The 20,322-nt window shown below is 38.5% G+C and overlaps 2 protein-coding genes across 3 annotated transcripts in view; one reads left to right on the forward strand and one right to left on the reverse strand.

Moving 5' to 3' along the window:
- Positions 1–20,322, reverse strand: part of Cd96 (CD96 molecule) — an 87,704-nt gene that overhangs the window by 35,407 nt on the left and 31,975 nt on the right. For both annotated transcript variants that reach the window (XM_076868559.2, XM_076868558.2), the window contains exons 5-7: positions 19,291–19,346; positions 5,322–5,412; positions 2,897–3,085 (exon numbers count right to left, since the gene is read on the reverse strand). In XM_076868559.2, coding sequence (XP_076724674.2) covers positions 2,897–3,085; positions 5,322–5,412; positions 19,291–19,346 — 336 coding nt within the window. The remainder of the gene's footprint in view (positions 1–2,896; positions 3,086–5,321; positions 5,413–19,290; positions 19,347–20,322) is intronic.
- Positions 11,952–13,450, forward strand: Zbed2 (zinc finger BED-type containing 2). Its single transcript, XM_076868885.1, is given in 6 exon segments — positions 11,952–12,001; positions 12,110–12,266; positions 12,269–12,710; positions 13,165–13,171; positions 13,377–13,416; positions 13,419–13,450. Coding segments are annotated over 5 exon segments (648 nt in total). The 5' UTR covers positions 11,952–12,001; positions 12,110–12,139.

The raw sequence follows: 20,322 nt of genomic DNA on the forward strand, positions 1-20,322 counted from the left end.
TTATACACATACCAAAATTCTCTGTTGATACTCTCAGGACCCCAGGTTCAGTGTTGGGTATAAGGCTGGCTGCAAAATGGGGAGTCAGAAAACAAGAATATCTGGCAACTTCCATCTCGATAATCAGTGTTCCTCTCATCCCACTATGGAGCTATTCCTTTTAACTCCAAATACATCAATATTCCACACCCCAAAATACACATACACAGTTTTACACACACACACACACACATACATGCACACACACACACATGCACACACACATAGTTGTCCACCCTCAACTCTCTATTTCAAAGGTCTTGATTTCAATAGTCACAGTTGGAAATCATTTAATAGACAAATCTCTATCAAAGTTTATGACAGCCAGGATATTAACAACCCCAGGGGGAATTTGTGCTTCACTTTTGAATTAAAACAAAACAAAATCTCTCCCCTTCACCTTGCCACCCCCCCAAAAAAACCTCTATTTTTTTTTTTTTTGTATGTGTGTGGTACTAGGTATTAAAAACAGTATCTTCTGCATACTGGGCAAACGCTTTACCATTAAGCCATAATCCCAGCCTTTTATAATTTTATTTTGAAACAGGGTCTCGCTAATTGCTGAAGCTGGCCTCAAACTTGTGATTCTCTTATTTCAGCCTCCTAAGTACCTGGAATTATAGGTGTGTGCCACTGTACCTGGAACAATTTTATTAATATGAAAAAAAATAAAATAGACTAAAGTGCTACCATTTTAGATATTCTGACAGGTGTCAGGGCAGGATATCTTTGGAAAAGTTACTGTTGAATCATGGGAATTCTGCAGGTCTTGTGCACAAATAGCTACCTGAAGAGCCACTGATCGCTTCACCTGGACCCCTTCTCCTTTATGACTTCTCTAGAGTAAGCACCATTGAGCACTTGAACTTCCTGGGATACTGGGTGTGTGTGGGGAAGGGATCACCTCCGCTTCCAACATTATGACCCTCTCTGAAATCAAAAGGGAGAAAAATTCCTTCCCTTCTCTCCTTAAATCCCTTTCTTCCTCTAATAGTCTCAGAATTTCTTTCCAGCACTGAGATGATAGAGTTTTCTTCTGTGTTTTCATCTCGGTATCTTGTCAACAAAAATAGCTTGGTAAAGCAATGACTCTTGCAGAAGTCGATTGCAGAGTTCATAAAGCTTCCAGAGAGTATGTTTGGAAGTAAGTGACGGCACTGCTCTGCAGAGCCTCAAGTGCACCTTCTAACACTTTCAAAATGATTGTGTTACCATGGGACCAGAATGGGAGCTAGAATTTTGGGAAACTGAATTCTTCAAGATTTATTGTCTTTAATATTTGATCATGGAGGCTGAAGATCCATTTGACAATTTAAAATTAACCCCCTGTTTAGGATCTAGAATTATACTAGATTGATGGTTCCCTTATAAAATTAGAATTATGGCGTGTTTTGGGTTATCAGAATTAGTGTTCCTCCTTATTACCTTAAAAGTGTTCATAATTTTTGATCTTGAAATCAAGCACAGTTTTCACATTACAAAATATTGCTTTTTGTTTTTCAAGCATAGGAATAGGTTTCCCTTTAGGAATTTGAGGTTTTACAGACTTTTAGTTCAAGTCCTTAGATGCTGCCAAAGCTACTGGCAAATGTAAGTGAAAAACAACTAACTTCATACTGTTCCAAAGCTGAAGCCGTGTCCAGCCTTCTGGAAAAGAGGCATCCTTATTCCCAAGGGAGTTAGGAAGAGCCAAGAAAGGCTAGGTTCATGTAAATCCATCAAAACATCTGAATGATTGACGAAAAGATCATTGACCACTTTTTTCATACTTATACCTATATACACAGGGAGGGCTCTGGGGACGATGTCACCTTCCCAGCATCAGAGGATGCCTTCTTCTGGGTAGTGAGGATGGATTTGGTGGAGATGTACGTTATTCTTCATCCCAAGATCCCAGTAATAACCATTATATTCGCAAAGGAACTTAGCAGGACCCGAGATACAAAACGTGTCCTTGAGACAAAGAAAAACCCTTTCCCTCATAAGTTATACTGTGTTTTTATGATTATGTCAGAGACTGCATTATTTCTGAAAATAGGCTAATGATTAAAAAGGTTCATTGTCCTACAGAGTGGTAATAATGATTTGCAAATCTGCTTACTTTTATAAGATTATTATTAAATACACATATCTTTCAGATGCCATTAGAGATGTTTTATAGGCATACCTATTGTCACTGCATTTGTTGAGACATTTGTTCTCATCTTTTATGTAGTAAAATATTCATTATTTGATCTGGCTCAGAGTAGTAAATATTCTGGTTAGTTAAATTTTGTAATAACTAGAATGATGGTATATATCAATATTCAGGTCATAAAAGTCTTTTACATCCCAGATACTGTGCTTCAAACTAGGGTACTAAAATCATTAGGCTATAGTCCTTTCCCTGATGGTATTTATATTGCAAATATGGTTCACCCATTTCTAAGTATTCAAATTACATATGCTGTAAACAAGTGGATATTTTTTATGAGTTAGAAGAAATTTTAGGATCATTTTAATCTCTATTAATCCTCAGTATTTATATTAATCTTTGTTATGTGGCAAATTAACAAAAATGCTAATTAAGAGTTATGATTGATAGAATTTGAACAAAAATTACTGTATTCAATAGAAATTCTTTATGGAAACAGGAATCATCTGCTTTCCTTTCATTTGAAGAAATTCTTGTAATATTATTTTCAAATTTTATTTGTGAAAATGTTTGATAATTTGAAAGTAAAGCATTAGGGAGAGGGTTTTCTGAGATCAAAGTATTATGAAAATGGAGAGTACTTTTTTTGTTCTCATTAGACATGTTCTGAATTTTTGGCAATCTTGTCCAGCCCTTACTGACTTTATTAAATAAACAACTCACCTAAGGAAAAAGTGATCTTTTCTGATGAAGTATTCCACATTTTATTTCCAGGGACTGGAGACAGAGCCATACACCAAATGGTCAGGTTATTTGATTGGGTTGGTTCACTACCATGCATCCTTGTTAAAATAGACTTGAGTTCCAGAAATCCATTTTTGCCTTTTCTCTCTTCATTGGTAATGTTTATTCCTACAAAATAGATTCAAACATGGTTATCACTAACATTTTTTTTGCATCAGCCATATAATGATACCAAGACATGGCCTTATCATTTGATGTTGTTTTTTGTTTGCTTTATTTTTTGAGATGGCATCTCACTATGTTGCCCAGGCTGACATCTAACTCCTTGGCTTAAGCAGTTCTCCCAGTTAGGCCTCCCAAGTATCTAGGATTATATGCTTAGGCCACCACACCCAGCTAATTTATGGTGATGCAGGGGCTTAATGTAGTCAAACTGTAGCTTCTATGAAGTGATGCTCAATTTCAGCAGCCCTGGAATTAACCTGAGGTGTTTGCTTGTGCTTCTACTGATCTGTGGTCAAAGTATGAAATGCATTGATTAGTAGTGTTGCTTTGTTTGTGACTATGGGTCCAGGGTTTAGGGGCAGATTTTCCTAGCTCAACAGCACTGTTTATTATAATGATGAGATTGATGATTTTCACCTGGACTGGATTAGTCTATGGGAGGGTTCTGTTGTGGAGTCTGGCTATGTAACAAGAATACACCTACTCGATGTGTAAAATAAAAAAATAACCTCATCCAAGACTCTACTTTGAGCTTCTTACTTCAGTGCTATTCTACACCATTCTTTGGTGGTTCCTGCTCTGAGAAAGTGTTTCCGGCTGTGGCCCTTTCAGAGAAAGTTCAGAGTAGGTCACATCTGAGTTCCAGGGATTCTTTGTAACTGTAGCAGATAACACAAATTCTAATTGAGTTTCTATGTGTATCCTTTCTCTGAAATAAGCTATAGATTTATAAGTATTTGCATTTTGCATCTTGTAAAATCTTTAAAAATTGGATGCTGTTTGCCTCTATCAGTACAACTTCCAAACAGCACATATGGCCACAGGGAATTAATGTAAAATTATCTATCACCATAGGTCAGATCTTTCTGGACTCTCACAGTATTTTTGATTTTTTTTTTTTTATTTTAGGGGATACCAGGGATTGAACTCAGGGGCACTCAACCACTGAGCCACATCCCCAGCCCTTTTTTGTATTTTATTTAGAGAAAGGGTCTCACTGAGTTGCTTAGTGCCTGGATTTTGCTAAGGCTGGCTTTGAACTCACAATCCTCCTTCCTCAGCCTTCAGAGCTGCTGGAATTATAGGCCTGCACCACAGCACCCAGTTTTCACAGCTTCTTTACATTAAAACTTCTTAATGCTAGTTCTGCAGTTATTTCCTAACAAAGCAATAGTTAAATGCCATTGTGTACTGATAGAATTCTGACCACACCATGGAACCTCCTGGTTAAGAGCAATGGGCACATCAAATCTGGGTGCTTTACCTATGCAGGGTTTATTTGAGAGAACATATTTACAATCATCTTTAACAGATATTTTCAAGATTGCATCATATTATTGTTGTGGATGAATTGCCTAAAACAAACTAATTAACACAACCAATAAACTATGCTTTAAGGGATCAATCTAATCATCCACATAAGCTTTTAATTTTAAAAGTTAAAAATAATCATGCAGCAAGAGTTTTGTGATTGAGTTATTGTTAAAAATATGTTAAGCTTAAAGGGAAAACGACCCAGAGGAAGGCCTGTTGTCCAGGCAGGGGATGTCTGAGATTGTTTTGACAGTGGCTGTCATGGTTACCACTTATGAAAAATACAGTTTTGTGCTGAGTTTGTCTCAGTGTGTGTTTCTGCCCCAGGAACTTTTAATCCTCCTGGTGAACATGTTCTTTGTGAAGGATCCAGTTCCTTTATATATACTTCCTCCAGAGCCCACAGCCCCCAATTCTGCCCCAGATCCTCACAAAATAAGTAGAAATTATTTGATTGATTTAAAGCAGTAGTGCTAAGTAAATTGAACACCTTGTATTGAAATAAGAAAGAAATGGAAGAACAGGTAGCAATGTTACAAAAGCTGAGAACTTATTAGTAATAACTATATGTTGAAGTAAGTGTTTTGCCCTCATGTAAGACATTTGCTTTTACTAACACTTAAATAAAACAGTGCTTTTATGTGGTTTGATGGAGCCAACTGTGTTTCCTTCATTCTGGGAAATGTTACCTTCCACCCCATGGGAGAGTCAGATGAAGCATCAGAAAATGGCATCTGATGGGTAAGACAATGTTTTTCCTTTAATGAAAATTAATTTTAAATGCCAAGATAACTTGGGCAATGAAAATTTCTAATGTTTTATTTCTTTCTTTTTAAAACCAATTTCTATTGATTTCCTTCTTTACCTTCTTCTTCACCTTGAAGAAACCTTCCATCTATAAACCATGTGAGGCTTGCTTTGGGAAACACATTCTTTAGTGAGCAGGTAAATGTTCTCTAGGACAGACATAAAGAAGATTATTTGCAAATTCAGAAGAAATTGGTATTCCTTACACATTCACCAATGTTCACACAAGACAAATTGGCAAAACACGATTTTCTCTCTTTTTAACTGGGCAACCTACTTCCGAGATAGATTGTATTAAAATGTTTACTATTCTAAGACTTCATAAAAACAAAAAATTAAAAAGAGACATCAAATTAAAACCGTATCAATTTAAATGAATATCATTGACTTTAAGATAATATTGTGTTTATTAAAATACTTATCCCCCCCAAAAAAAATCCTCTTTTGGAATTTCCCCTATTGTTAATCAACAGCTGTACCTAACACTGTGACAGATAAGGTAAAACTCAATATATTATAATTATAATTTTCTTTAATTAAGAAAGATGTTGACCTGGCTTATGATCAAAATCCAATCCAGCATCAAAAAGGATGTTTGCCCTGCCTGAGGTAATTAAAAACTATCCACATTCAAACGTGATTTTGAAGAAAAAAAAAAAGCGACAGAACAGCAACATGACAGAAATAAGTGACAAGTCTCCAGGCAGCCCTTTAAAAGAAAGCAAGTCATCTTCTGTGAATCAAAAGTCCCTTCTGTGAATCAAAATAAACAAAACAAGAAAAAATAAATAAAATAAAATAAAATGTTTACTATACATATTGCTGTACTTCATTGCCTACAGAGATGTTATACATTTAGGGCTAGAACCCTAGGTCAATTTAATAATCTAGGACTATACTAATGTTACCTGTCTGGTTTAAGGGTTTTAGAAAAGGGAAATCATAACTTTGTATGGGCAGAGTAATCAGTACTAAATAAAAACTACAGAATAGAAGGAATAAAGGTATATCAGGCAAAGGCCAGAAAAGAATATTGTTAGATTAAAAGTGGGGAGAGATGCACACGTTCTGGTTTCCAAACAATGTAAAAGACTATTTGTAACAACAACTACAGAAACCATTAATATAATTATACCATTTTTGACTTGTAAAGAATTTTTCTAATTATTGTTATTTTTTATTTTTTGTCTTGATTTTTTGCCTTATTATTGCCATTTGACAGATGGGAAAAATCAAGTCATAAGGAGGCTAAAGGAAGTGGAAAACAGTTAATGGGCACTATTGAGGAACTATGTCACCTCGATATTAGTCCAAGGTGTTTCCTGGTAAAACATGTCATATCCAAATAAGAAAAAAAAGGGAAGAACAGTTAGTTATGTTACAAAAGCATGGAACTTAGATGCTAGGTTAGTTGATTTTATTTTTAACACTATTCATTGTGGATAATACTTTTTCTATAGCCTGGTGAAAATATTCAGTGATGTTTATTGAATCCCTGTTGTTTTATCTGATTCCCTAAAAAATTATAATTCCATTTATAATTAACCTTGAAGGATATGGAAAACAACAACCCCCAGGGAGAAAAGGAGGACAGTGGGTCCCAGGGAGAGAAGAAAAATAGTGGACTCTGAACTTTTACAATTTCCTGTTCTACAACTATTTTCCTGACTGCCCAAATGACACATTCTACTATGATTAAGTCTCTAATCATTAAGTCACACTGAACATTCTGCTATGATTAACTCTCACTAAAATCTATAAAAATCGGACCTCTACTATAACCAGTTGCCATTTTCTCCCCTGAAAATGTGCCATTCTGCTGCTTAATAAAGAAAGACTTGCTGATCCATAAAGGTCTGTCCCCATTTCGGTTATTTTTGCTTTCAAACCTGTTTTCTAAACAAGAGATGTGTATATTTTGTATATGCCTGGCCCAGGTTCTTAGTGCCCAAATATTCACAATTGAAAAATATAATAGTTAACCAGTAAAGAACAATTAACTGTGGGTGATGTTTGCTGTGCCACTCTATAAACTGGTGACTCCAAAGAATTGGAAACTACAGAGCTGAGAAACTGTACTGAAGGGTGCTAGGGAACATTTTCCTGATGGGATTCCATTGAGGTGCAGCTTACCATCCCTCAGTTTATCACTATCAAATCTCCAGAAAACAAGCATACTTTCAAAGAGGGTTACGTATCACCCAGATGACAGTGGCTGGCAACTACTGTGGCTTCCAGTATTTTCACTCATTCAACACGTGTTTTTTCAAGGCAATGGGGACAGTTATATATGTGGCAGTTATGTAGAAAATATGAAATTTTATCTTCTAAAAAATAAAAAGTAAAATCAGATCTCTGAAAATTCAGTTCATTTCATCCAATAGAATGCCAAAAATGGATTTTTATTTCCAGTTAGTCCATAAAGGAGTAGAGAGACATAGGAAATGAAATTCTAAAAAAAAAATGTTGTAAAGGTTTATACCAGGTTCAATGTGTTAACCATTCTCATGATTCATTTCTTCCACCTTCAGTTAACCCACAAAAAGATGATGATACAGTAATATCAGGAACAATTGGGGGTTTCATTATTTTACAAAGGCAGTGGGCTCACTGAACAGATCTCTTATCAACTTCCAAAAACAGTTGAAAAGATCTGACTCTTACAGGGACTAGAGTTTTGGCTCAGTGGTAGAACACTTGCCTTTTTGCCTTTCATGTGTGAGGCACTGGATTTGATCCTCAGCACCACATACAAATAAATAAATGAAATAAAGATATTGTGTCCATCTACAACTAAAAAAAAATTTTTTTTGGCTTAGATTCATGTTTCTGAAACTACTGAGATTTCAAATATTCTATATGACCTCCAGACTCTGTGTTCCAAGATTTGGTTTAGGTTCTTGTCCTAAAACTCTTCCTGATCTCTAAAACTGAAAAGTCAGAGACCAAAATGGTTCAACCAGAGGCCAAATGCCCTAGGAAATTTCAAATATATGTGTTTGTAGAGAAATAGAACTGTCTTTAGTAGGGAACTTCCATTTGGCTTCAACGAGTAAGAACATGTTAAATCTGAAAATATATGAAGGAAACATGCATAAAAATGTACATGCACACGAATACTCATACAAACATGTATTCTGTGGCTGAGAAGTAAAAATCCCTTCACTAACTTATTGTGTACCTATTGCATTGAGAGATGAGTCATCTAATTTTTTTAATGCATTATTCTAACTATATATGGAATAAGTAAGCACTAGTACAAAGAATTATGTAGCAAATTCCCATCAAGTATTTGGACAGTTATACAGAAGTACAGAAAAGAGTGAAATCTGAGAATTACTTAGAAAACAAAGTCACATTATGTGGACAGGGAAAGTATGGGCCTGGATTCTATTGGTGGTCTTTGTTGGAAAGTAGTGGGGAATTCCCCCACATAGACAGGTAGAGTCGGCTCCCTAGTAGAACATCTTGAGGACCATATGTGAGTCAGGGATGTTGCCCCAGAAGCTGGGAGGAGCTGGTATAAGATTAGAGGATGATGAGATTGAGATGCCAAAAAAAATCTGACTGTAAGATTGATCATTTCCAAAGCCATGCTTGTAGTTCAAAGGAAAATTAGCTCCACCTCCTCCATGTTGTATTTAACCCCAGCTTTGTGGTTTTTCACTAGAAAACACCTCCATTTCCTTGAGTGTGCAGGCCTCATTAATTATTTAAGGAATGTTTGTTTAAAACTAATAATATAAAGTTGATTTAACTGAAACGTCCCTAAATTCTCTACCATCCTCCTCAAGACTGACCAGGCCAAGAAAGGAATAACTCAGATGTCTTCATGATTTGTAGGGTCATCATGAACTTGTGACTACTTGTAAAATCAACAGATTGCCAACCACCAGATTTTACAACTTCCCCTTCGAGGCTACCATCAATCACTTCCTACCTTAAATTACCCTTCTGAAAATGAAAGGAACCTGAAATGCAAGCTGAGTTAGGATGTCCTTTAGGGCACCAGTTCACCATCTTCATGAATTGGCTGGTTTATGGAATCAAACTTCTTCCTTGCTCTGTTATGGTCTGATTTAAAAATGCTGATCTGAGTTAATCAATAATTAATGTTACAGATTATAGATTAAAAAACATAGATCAATAAAATAGTAAGTATAGCCATGGTGACTCTATCTTTATGGTTCCCATGTGAAACTATCATATGAACTGTTTCTGAGAAATGAAAATGAAAGCTGTCTTCTGCTGCAAGTTATTTTTCTGAACTGTATACCCCACAAAATGTGCTCAACCCAGGATATGGTGGTCTTGGTGGTCTGCATGGCTTTGAAGTAGACTCTCACCCCTGCTAAACACCTGCTTGAACCCAGGATGTGGTTGTCTGAGTTGTTTTGCTAACTGATTTTTCAGCTTCTGGAGTCTGCTTGCTTGCTACCTGGAAAATTCTATAAGATGTGGTTTTCTTCCTTAAATATTGGAACTACAGATAGCTTGGCACACTTCTGTCAGAAGGCCATTTGGGCATGGCAGAAGCATCCTTGGTCAGATAATAAAGCTCTCTAATTTGTTTTAAATTTGAGTGTTTTCTGAGTATCTCCATGCAACACAACAACCGGTTCTTGGTTCACTAAGCACCTTTCAAGCAGTGAGTAAAAGGACTTGGATTTGTAACATTTCCTCATTTTCAGAGATTAAATACTGTGACTATTTAAATTAACCCCATTTACCTTGCCAACATTTGGACAGCACCTTTCCCAAAGATCTTTTCATCAGATCACTTTGAGAACATTTAGATTTTTAATATACAAAGAGATTATTTTTGTCTCTTCAAGTTTTCCTATTTGTTTGGTATCTTTCCTCCACCCCCTTTTTGCCCCTGGAAATTTAACTTGTAGTTCTTACATGTTTTGGGCTATGCTTTTTCTATCTTTCTTTCTACGATTTAAATTTTATTCTATTTTTATGGACATCTTCAACATATTCCTATCTCCTCTTGGTAGGTCTTCCTTCCAAGATTTAAAATAAATGTTTTGTGTATATATATATATATATATGCTTAAATGTGTATTTTTGCTTAAGTGGTGACTATTCCTTTATTTCTGAGAGTAGAAGCCAAAAGCATTTTAGTTTTTCCAAGTCTAGTTACATAATACAATAAAAAACATTCCAAACTCCATTTCCCAACTTGCTATACTTCTTTGAATTTTAGGGGTTGTTTTTTTTCACTCAATCTTCCCTGTTCAGAAAGTTCTTTAACTTTTCTACTGACTACATTTATAACAGCCATAGATGTCAAACCCAAAGTCAAAACTCATGATCTGAAAATTGGGCAAAATACTTGGAATCACAGGTTCTTGAGGTATGTGGGTTTTGGCCCAAATTTCACCCCCATTCTTTTGCCTTAAATCTCTTTCTTTGCTTGAGAGGTCAGATAATCTCCTCATGGGAAAATTGAACTAAAAGTTGTAGGTGCTTGACAATCTGTTTTGCTGCATGGCATTTGCTGGTTACAGCTTTTGTGGTGGTGGAGGGGAGGGGAATGATTTGCCTTTGTGTCTAATTGCTGCAGAGAAACCTTATGAACAGAGACACACCCACTTGAAAACAAAATTCTCCTGAAAGTGAGAGAAAACCAGAATTGGAGGTGTCTTCCTCCTGGGGTTAAGAGCCAGCTAACAACCACCCAGGTGTGCAGGAGCACATTCACTGGGCACCAGAGAGATCAGGGGCAAGTTCAGAGCCTTCCTGGCTTGTAAGTACCCACTGTGTCTTGGGGTGGGGGGGATTTCCTAACTCTTCAGGGTTGTAAAGCTTGATGAAAAAAACAAAAAACAAAAAAAACCCCTCTCATTAATTTAAGAAATAACACATGAAAGGAGAGAGAAATCAAACTGTTTTTTTTTTTAAATGCAATATAATTGTTTTTAAAATGCAAGGTAATTTCCATGTATTTATTTATCTCTAAAATATGGTAGATAAGCCAACCATCTGGAGGAAGGTGCTTCAGAAGGTTTTATTAGCTGTTGACTTGGAAGGTGATCATGGTAGGGAAGGGGGAGTATGGTGAGCTGCCTGCTGAGGAAAACCAGGCAACACCAGGTTTGTGAGGATGTACTCCACCCTTTTTCTGTGTGCCAGCCCATCTTGCTAAAAGCAGGGAGGCCTGCTGGTAAGATTTCTTAGAATCTCAGCCTCAGAGGAACCTCTCTAGGGACAACTGACCTCACACTGGGAACTTGATTATGCAGATCCTGGCAGGCCTTGCAGCATCTGGACTGCTTACTGAAACAGCTTAGAAAGGGAGTCTCTCTCTTTCATGATCATCTGTGTTTGCTTTTCCCTACCAAGGAAGAGCCAGTGAGGCCCCAGCCCTCGAAGTCCTGAACAGCCTGAATCTTGAGGCTATTCCTCCTCCCTCCAAAACACATTCTGTAACTAACAAGGAGCACAGAAACAGCAAGGAGAAGAATAAAGAGAAAAACCTAAAATTTTCAATATGCAAAAACGCCTGTTTTGATGGGTGATGTGGTGAACACTGAGTTCACTTAAAAGCATTATAATGGTTGGGCAGTGAATGTCTTTGCTACAGGAAATAATATGTTTTGTCTTCTGGCCTATTTAAGGAGGGATCAGCAAGTATTTGGGGTGTGGAAGAAATGTACTCATAGACCCTTTTGTCTGAATCTGACTCAAATTTTCCAGTGAAGCAGAAAGGAGGAAACATCACATCCCCAGGTGTGCCTAGCCTTTGACCATTATTGTGAGTCCCAAGAGTTACCCTAGTCCCTTCCCCAATACACATTCAGCTTGTAGCTTGACTGAAGACGTTTTGTACATGTTTAGGTACATCGGAAGACAGTGGAAGGAGACACAATGAGTCGAGAAGAGGTGGAAGAGGAGGCAACCAGGATTCAGGCAAAAGGAGACTTGGAGATGAAGGAGGAGGAGGAGATCTGTGAGGCCAGAGAGCTTGGTCCGTTTGTGAGTACTGTGCCCACCCCATACCCCACAACAAAGGGATCCGGATTTCTGAGGCATGGGAGTATTTCCACCTGACCCCTGCTCCTGCTGGTCACCATCCCAACCAGTATGCCACCTGCCACCTGTGTGGCAGGCAGGTGAGCCATGGTCCTGGGGTTAATGTGGGCACCACTGCTCTTTGGAAGCATCTGAAAAGCATGCACAGGGAGGAGCTAGAGAAGAGTGGCCACAGACAGGCGGGGCAGGGCCAGGACCCACTGCCCCCAGGGCCCCAGCTCCCAGTGTGCATCGAGGGAGACTGGGGCAGGTTCCTGGAGTAGGCCAACGCCCAGGCTTTGTGGGCCAGCTAGAGGGAAAAGGAGGTGCTTAGGAGGGAGAGGGCAGTGGAGTGGCGGGAGAGGGCTCTGGAGAGACGCGAGCACACCTTGGAGGGGGTGGAAAGGGCCATCCTGGAGATGAAGTTGTTGTGGTGTGACCTAATCAATATAAAACATAGACAAACAATTTAAAGATGTTTGTAGCATGATAATAAGTATGTGTAAAAACCCATAGTTATAAAGAAGCATTAATATAGGTTAAGTTACAGGACAGATAACTGCATAAGACAATTATAAGGTTAAGAACTGTTATAAGATTGCGTAAGTAAAGCATAACCAAAGTGACTCTATTTTACTGCTTCTGTAAAAAAAAAAAAAAAAAAGTAAAAAACCGATACAAGGACTGTTTCTGAGAAATCGAAACAAAAAAGCTGTCTTCTTGAAAAAGTTATTTTTCTGTACTTTGTACCCCACAAAATGTGCTCCCTGCAAGGTATGGTGGTCTCAGTGACCTATATGGCTTTGAAGTAGATTCTCGCCCCCTGCTCAAACCCAAGATGTGGTTGTCCGACTCTGCTCTGCTAACTGCTTTTTATCCAGCTCTGTAGTCTGCTTGCTTGCTACCAGGAAAATTCCATGAGATATAATCTTCCCCCTTAAATATTCAAGCCACAGGCCAGTCGGGTGCGATTCTCCCACAGAGGTTGAGTCTCTCAAGGGAAACAGTCCCTGGCTAGGTAATAAAACTCTCTTTTGTTTGAATTCAGACTTTGAGTGGTTTCTAGCGTCTCCCTCTAACAAAGCGCAAGGAGAAGGCTGAGAAGGAAGCATGCCAGTGTGGAGAGAAGGACCTGCGATGGCTGCACATCCTTTCCATTTTGTTTAAATGGTGCTTAGGGGAATCTCTTCTGAAAATACTGACTTCTCCATTTTAGTTCCAGCTCAAACATGAAACGTGGTTTAGTGGCATTTCTGTTTTTAAGAAAAACAGCACATAGTGTGATTCATCTCAACAGGTCTGAGTGGACCAAATGCCTATCTATAGGGTTCCTAGTGTTTGCTGACCCTTGGCAAAAACCTCAAAATGTATTAACTAAAGATAAAAGTAGTTTTGGGACCATGTACTTGTGAGTTGTTTCAGGGCAGGATGTAGTAGAGTGTCAGTATTGTTTAGTAAAAATAACTGGATTTATGTCCTGCACTTGTTTTCAGTGGAGCAAAGTTGGGGCAGTTGAGGCTGGGCAGGGAGCTGGAAAGTCCACCTGAGCAGCTCACCTCAGAGACTGTAGGAGAGCAAAGCCAGACTCCCCGGAAGGGGGCTGTTTGCACACATCCTGTTGGTGACTTCAAAGCTGATTCTGTGTGATCCCCAGTGGAAGGACAAAGGCTCCAGCCCAAGCCCTCTGGACACTTGCAGTGCATCTCTTTCTCCAGGGGTTATGTGTTTTGCCATCTGCTTAGATTAAAGCTGCTTCATTAGTATTACCTGTCAGCTTCCTGTGAGTTTTTTTCCCAACAATTTGACACTTCAACTAATTAATCTGTAATTAGCACAGAGAAAAGCAAACACTTTTCAATTCAATTGGTTGAAGCATAATAAAGAATATAAAAGTTTACTCCCAAATATTTTTAAAAAATAATCTAAAGTCATATTAAGACCTATTAATGGAGGAGGGGTTACTGAAGAAGAGACAAAAGAACCTCAGAAAGAAGATGGAGTAAGAAAGGAGACATAAAGAACAGTCATAAGAAAAGAAAAGGGACCCGGAAGAAATGTGAAGATGGGAAAGACAGACCTTACCGTATAAAGAGAAAAGAAATCACAATTGTCTCGTCCAGTGAAGGACAGAGAATATTTTCTTAAATCCTAAGGTCAATTTTAGTAAGTTGCTTTTGTTCTGTGCCCACAGATCAGTCATTCATTCAATAAGTAGGCTTTAGATTTTATTTGTATCTCTGAAATACTAACTACAGGGCAATCTATTGTTCTCTGATTTTTAAAATGACTATCCATCTTTGAATGTTCAGAGTTACTTTTTAAAAAGGGAGCTTGAAAGTCCATAGGGTGAGAAAAATCTCCTGCATTCTTAAGGATATTAAATGTTAACTGAATAAAATCAAACTGGAGACCACTCTGGGCTTTGTGCTGGAGTTGACATTTGTTTTGGAAAATTCCTCTAGCACTTTTTCTTCTTTTTCTTTTAAATATGTGAGAGTGGAGACTGAGAGAACCAGGGAAGACAAGACAAGATGAAAACAGGGTCCCACTATCTCACTGATACACCAAGTATCTAATGGGCACCAACCTCCTTGAAAGCTAATGAGATGCTGGTATAAAACTGGACTCTTCCTCCTCCAGTCCTCACCTACAAGGCTCAGTCTTCCTGCTTTCTAGACTTGTTGGGAGGCTAGCAGTGAGACCTGTCTCCCCTGTGAGCTCTTTGTGGAACAAACAGAAGTCCAAACACCAGCCTTGAGAAAAACCCAGGCTATACTGCAGTCCTACAATTCTCTTTCTAGAAAACTGCTGTGATTAAGGATTTCACTTCCCCTGTGCTTTCCCCATGAGGGCACAGTGCCCCTTTTAAGGCCCTCCTCTTCTGTGCTCAAAGTTGAGGTGCTCACCAAGCAAATGGTGATGGCTTCTGGGAGTCATGACCCTGACATTTGAAGTCAGAGCATTTTTAGTGCCACAAAATATGCCCAACAAAAAGAGGCTGTCATACTTAATCTCTTAAAAACAAAATCCAAAATCATACATTTGGAATGAGATTTAAGAAAATCAAGGAATCTACAGGGGTTCAAGCTTTGCAAAACCAAATAAACACAAAATGCTACCATAGCTGGTCTGTTAATGTCTTCATCTAACCACAGCACAGTTTTTAAATTTGTGGTGTTGACAGGCAAGTGGCATGAGGTTAAGGGGATACTATATACTGGGTGCATTGTGTTGACCCTTACAAAAGCAATTTACCTGAAGCCCTACCCAGCTTAGGTCAATGGGCTCTGTTATATCCTCAGCAAACAACCTGTTATCTTCAGGAGGAATGCAGCCCTAAAATGCTGATAAGAAGAACACAAGTTACCCTGTATGTGTGTGTAGGGAGGGGTGGTGGTGGCGCTTTTATGACCCTTACACAGAACAGATCCCAAAACTCAGAGAGATGTGATAATTAGAACTGGTCAGCATGGTCCAAAGTGACCTTGAGTTGCCTTGGACCTTAACTGTGCACAGTGGAGACTTAAAAGTGTGCTGTCATCCTGCTATCAGTCAAAAGGACAAGGGGTGAATCTAGGAAAAGTCCTTAGGACCCAAAAAAGACTGGAGGGCAAGAGGAGTGTGTCTTTCTTCTCTCTGAGAAGAGTCACTCTCTTCTTTGAGAGAGTCCTCTTTTCCCTTTTCTTATCCCTTCTGAAAAACTCATGTCTGCTACTCTGAATGACATGTCTGAAATCTTCCTGGCATGATCACAAGAACTAGTGAGAAAGGATCCCTGTGGCTGCCTCAGCTTTGGCAGGCCCAGCCCTGCAACAGCATCTGTTTTTCGTGGTTCTTATTATTGTAGATTCTTTTCCTCTTTAGGCAACATAACTTCAGACTGTTTTTGTTTCCTATGTTTCATTTTAGATAGCTTTCTTTTAGATGTTTTCCCCTAAATTTTGTCAAGCAAAATAAATGTAGGGAGTGACAAGGACAGGACCTAGGGAGATGACTGGATTAGAGCATAAAGCAAGAGATGCATTGTGGTTTTGGAAAGCCTGAACTGTTAAATAAAGTGGGGTTTTATGGTCTCTCTTGTGTCTTCTTATGCTCCATCAGCAGCTGTGTGCTGTGGGGCTCTTTGGCCCAGCATCTTTTGCTCTAATGCAAAAATCTGCTACATAGGGTTTGCGGGGGCTGAGGTTTGGATAAGAGATTCCCTTCTCATTGCAGCTGCAGGAGCATAGCTGTGTGTTGTGTGGGAGTCCTGGTGAGAGAGTGACCTCAGGAATGCACCAGGACAACCTGTCCTCAGGTGTGACACTTTCCTGGGATGTTGCTGGCATGTCCCTGTCTGAGAAAGTGTCTTTGTTAGGCTAATTTTGTGTCTTATCTATTTTAAAAGAAAAATTAAATTATTCATAAACTTTATAAGTTTAACTAAAACCATTGGAACTCAGCTCACAACTGATCAAGTCCCCAGCCTAGTCTGAAACTGGTCAGCATGGTCCAAAATGACCTTGAAGTTTCCTAGATTCACCCCTTGTCCTTTTGACTGATAGCAGGATGACAGCATACTTTTAACTCTCCACTGTGCACAAATGTTGCTTGAGCAATGAAGATGTAGGACAGACTACACATCTTCATGCGTGTGGATGTGATTAATTTCCAGAGAATGTAAGGGTTAGGAGATTACCAATACTGAATACTTGTGCTCTCCAGATGTAGATGCTTTGCATACGTTCTTTCGTTTGATCCTTCTATCACCCTTGTGAGGTTGGACTCACTGCCCCATTCACTGATGAGGAAGCTAAGGAACCCAGGTCCCAGGGACCCAAGTTAATAAGTAATAAAAGAGAATTCAGGCTTAGTTCTACCAGATCCCACAATCTATGTTCTGTTTTATTATTATTATTATCATCCCACACCATATCCTACATTCAGTCACATAATGGATTTATGAATCAATATTTACAAAATGCAGAGGAAGGAATTGGTGAAAGTGTGGGTGAATGATAATAGGCAAAAACATATTCCTGAGACATCTATGTGCCATGTACTCCAGAACTGGGCATGAGTTTAATTATACTAAGAACCCTAGGAAGTATTTCTTATTATTTCAATTTAGAGATTAGTAAGCTGAGGCTCATGGAGGTTAGCTAGTAGGTGATTGAATTAGGTCTTGACCTTAGTGCTATTTGACCCCAGAACGTGATCTCCTCTTATCAGCCTCCCTAGATGTGAATAGCTCTGCCCCTTATGAATGATTTAGCTAGATGTTAGGCTTTCCAGGCCCTAATTTCTCAACTGTGAAATGATAGATGCTCTACCTATATCAGAGCACATGGAAAGCATCACGAGATAAAAGTATGTGAAAGGGCTTTGAAGAGTTAATAAGTTATTAAGGACACAGCAGTGTTTATAAGAATATTAGTGTGAGGAATTACTAATGTTTGGCAAGACCTTAAAAGAGCCACAGACAAGCCATGTCCTGCAGCTGGTTATACAGAGTTGGAGAGAGATTATTCACTAATTCCCCAGGAAAGAAATTTCTCTAGTTTTCCTAGATTTAAGTGAAGCAATGGTATAGAGGAGGAAATTTTATAACATGTGGCCTGTAAGCCATAGTCATTTTTTTATAATGGATCCTTGGATCCAATTTATGGTTTTATATCTTGAGCTTATATTACCTGTAAACATTGACACCAAGAATCTATAACAGATCCTTGTAAGAAAGATACCTACCAAAATCTGTAATCATTAGATTATTTGCTGTATTTAAACTATTGAAATGAAGTCCACTAATAAATTTGGGAATTAATTAAAGCAGAAAATGATTAAACTCTTTTCAATATATTCAGGATTACAGAAGAAGTTATTTCAGAGGTTAATACATGAAATTGGCGAGAGACTTAGATGCTTAGGTAATACATTATGTATGGTCATCCAAAAACATCCTACAGCGTCAGTTATGATTTGTATGTAGCTGTCAAATTAAATGACTGATATTCAGCAGGACCACAAATCATGTTATTTAATGTTCTCAGGGTGAGAAGAAATTAGAATATCAGTAGAATCTTCTCTCATATCATGTAACAGCAGATATTTGAGAATTAATAAGAGCACTTATTTTACCTGGGGATTTGAAAAGCATGGTTGAAATCACAAGGTCACAAGACAGCTACTTAAAGCAGATATTACTAATAACAGTAAAAACAACAATTTTTACTGAACTTTTATTATATGACACAAATTATACTAAGAATTTTTCACATTAATTTTATATTTTAATTTTATAATGTTCTTAAAAATAATAGTGAGCAGATACCATTATGAGTTACTTCATATGAATGGTGAAACTGACTAAAAGATGTGAATTAATTTGCTCAAGGATACAACCAATAGCTGGGAAGTGGGTCCAGATGCCAGTGACCGGAAACTGGGAGCTACCCAGTCTTTCCTTTTTCTCCTGCCCTTCTTATTTCTAAAGAAGTAGCTATGATTTGGAGGAGGTACAGGAGGCACATTTCTTCTTGTGACTGAAATGAAAGCAGTGGGAAAGCTGGTACAGAAAAATGGATTGCAACAAATTAAATGTCAGCTGAGTGAAATTCTCACTCTTAAACCAGGGTCACACTGCTCCCTCCCCTCTCTTTTTTTCCTTTTTTGGTGGTGCTGGGGATTGAACCCAGGGCTTGTGCATGCGAGGTAAGTACTCTACCAACTGAGCGATATCTCCATCCCTCCCTCAATTTTTATTAAGGAGAAGTTTAAACAATTGGGACAATTTTCCAGGAAATTTAAGGACCAAAGAAAAGAGGTCACACCTTCTGAGAGCCCCAACTCAAAGTAAGGATCCCCATTCAGTTTGCAGAATCAGCTCAGCTTCCCTTTGTGCCCATCAGCAGTTACTTGGCCAAGGGCCCTGGAGTAAGGTCCTCTGAGGGAACGTTCCTGGCAGCTGTGCAACCCAAACACCTTGGCATGTAATACTATAGATTTTCAAAGGCTTTAATGTGACTCACCTCTCCCAGGACATTCATGGTGCTGTTTTCCACAATCATGGGGATTTCTGGCTTAGCTTAAAAGCAAATAAAACACAGTTAGAGGCACTGAATGAAATCCTACCTGGCCACCAGTGTGTGTATGTGTGTGTGTTGTGAGAAAGATTTGTCATCCGTGAAACAATTATTAAACACCTACTGTGTGGCTGGCAAGATACTAGTGTCTAGGAAATAGACACATTATTTACATTTTTATGAAAAATATAGAAATTAGAATACACTGAGATAAGTGCAATGATTGAGAACATATAGAACTTGAAGAAAACTTTTAAGAAACGCTTTTTTTTTTTTTTTTTTTGGTGCTGGGGATTGAACCCAGGGCTTCGTGAATGGAGGCAAGCATTCTACTAACTGAGTTATATCCCCAGCTCCTAAGAAAAGCTTCTAACCCAGCCTTGGTGGTTTTAAGAGTTTTTTGGAAGATGCACCATAACTGATACTTGAGTGATGATCAGTGTTGGATCACGTGAGACTGGGAATGTGCAGGAGTGGAAGCGTAGCCAGTGGGAGAGAGAGAAGAATTCTACAAGTCCAAAGGTCAAGGAGTAAAGGGTAGAATATCATTTTCAGGACCAAGAAGGGAGCCAGAAAAGCACTTGATACTTGTTTTGTTGCTTGGCACTAGGACATATCTGACAATAGTTAGTGATTCTTCTGTCCTGCTAGGTTGTAAGTGCCTCAAAGCCAGAAAATTTTATCTGTCTCTTCATCTCCAGTACTTTGTACCCAGCACAGAGTAGACACTTTTTTAACATCAGGTTTATCTGAAGTGACTTCAAGTAAGTTCTTCAGTCTCGCAGACAGAGCTTTCTGTGAACCTAAGATCCTAAAACCTGCTACCCCAGATGCTATGGGCTTGGCTTTTACCTGCACACACTTGGCTCTTGCTGGTCACACCTATGACTCTCTGCCTAAGGTTTCATTGGGATTGTGAGAGCACACTCAGTACAACAAAAGGGAAAATTGGAAGGAAGGAGTTAGTGGTGATAGCAG

This window comes from Callospermophilus lateralis, chromosome 10, assembly GCF_048772815.1.
Source record: "Callospermophilus lateralis isolate mCalLat2 chromosome 10, mCalLat2.hap1, whole genome shotgun sequence".
Lineage (NCBI taxonomy): Eukaryota > Metazoa > Chordata > Mammalia > Rodentia > Sciuridae > Callospermophilus > Callospermophilus lateralis.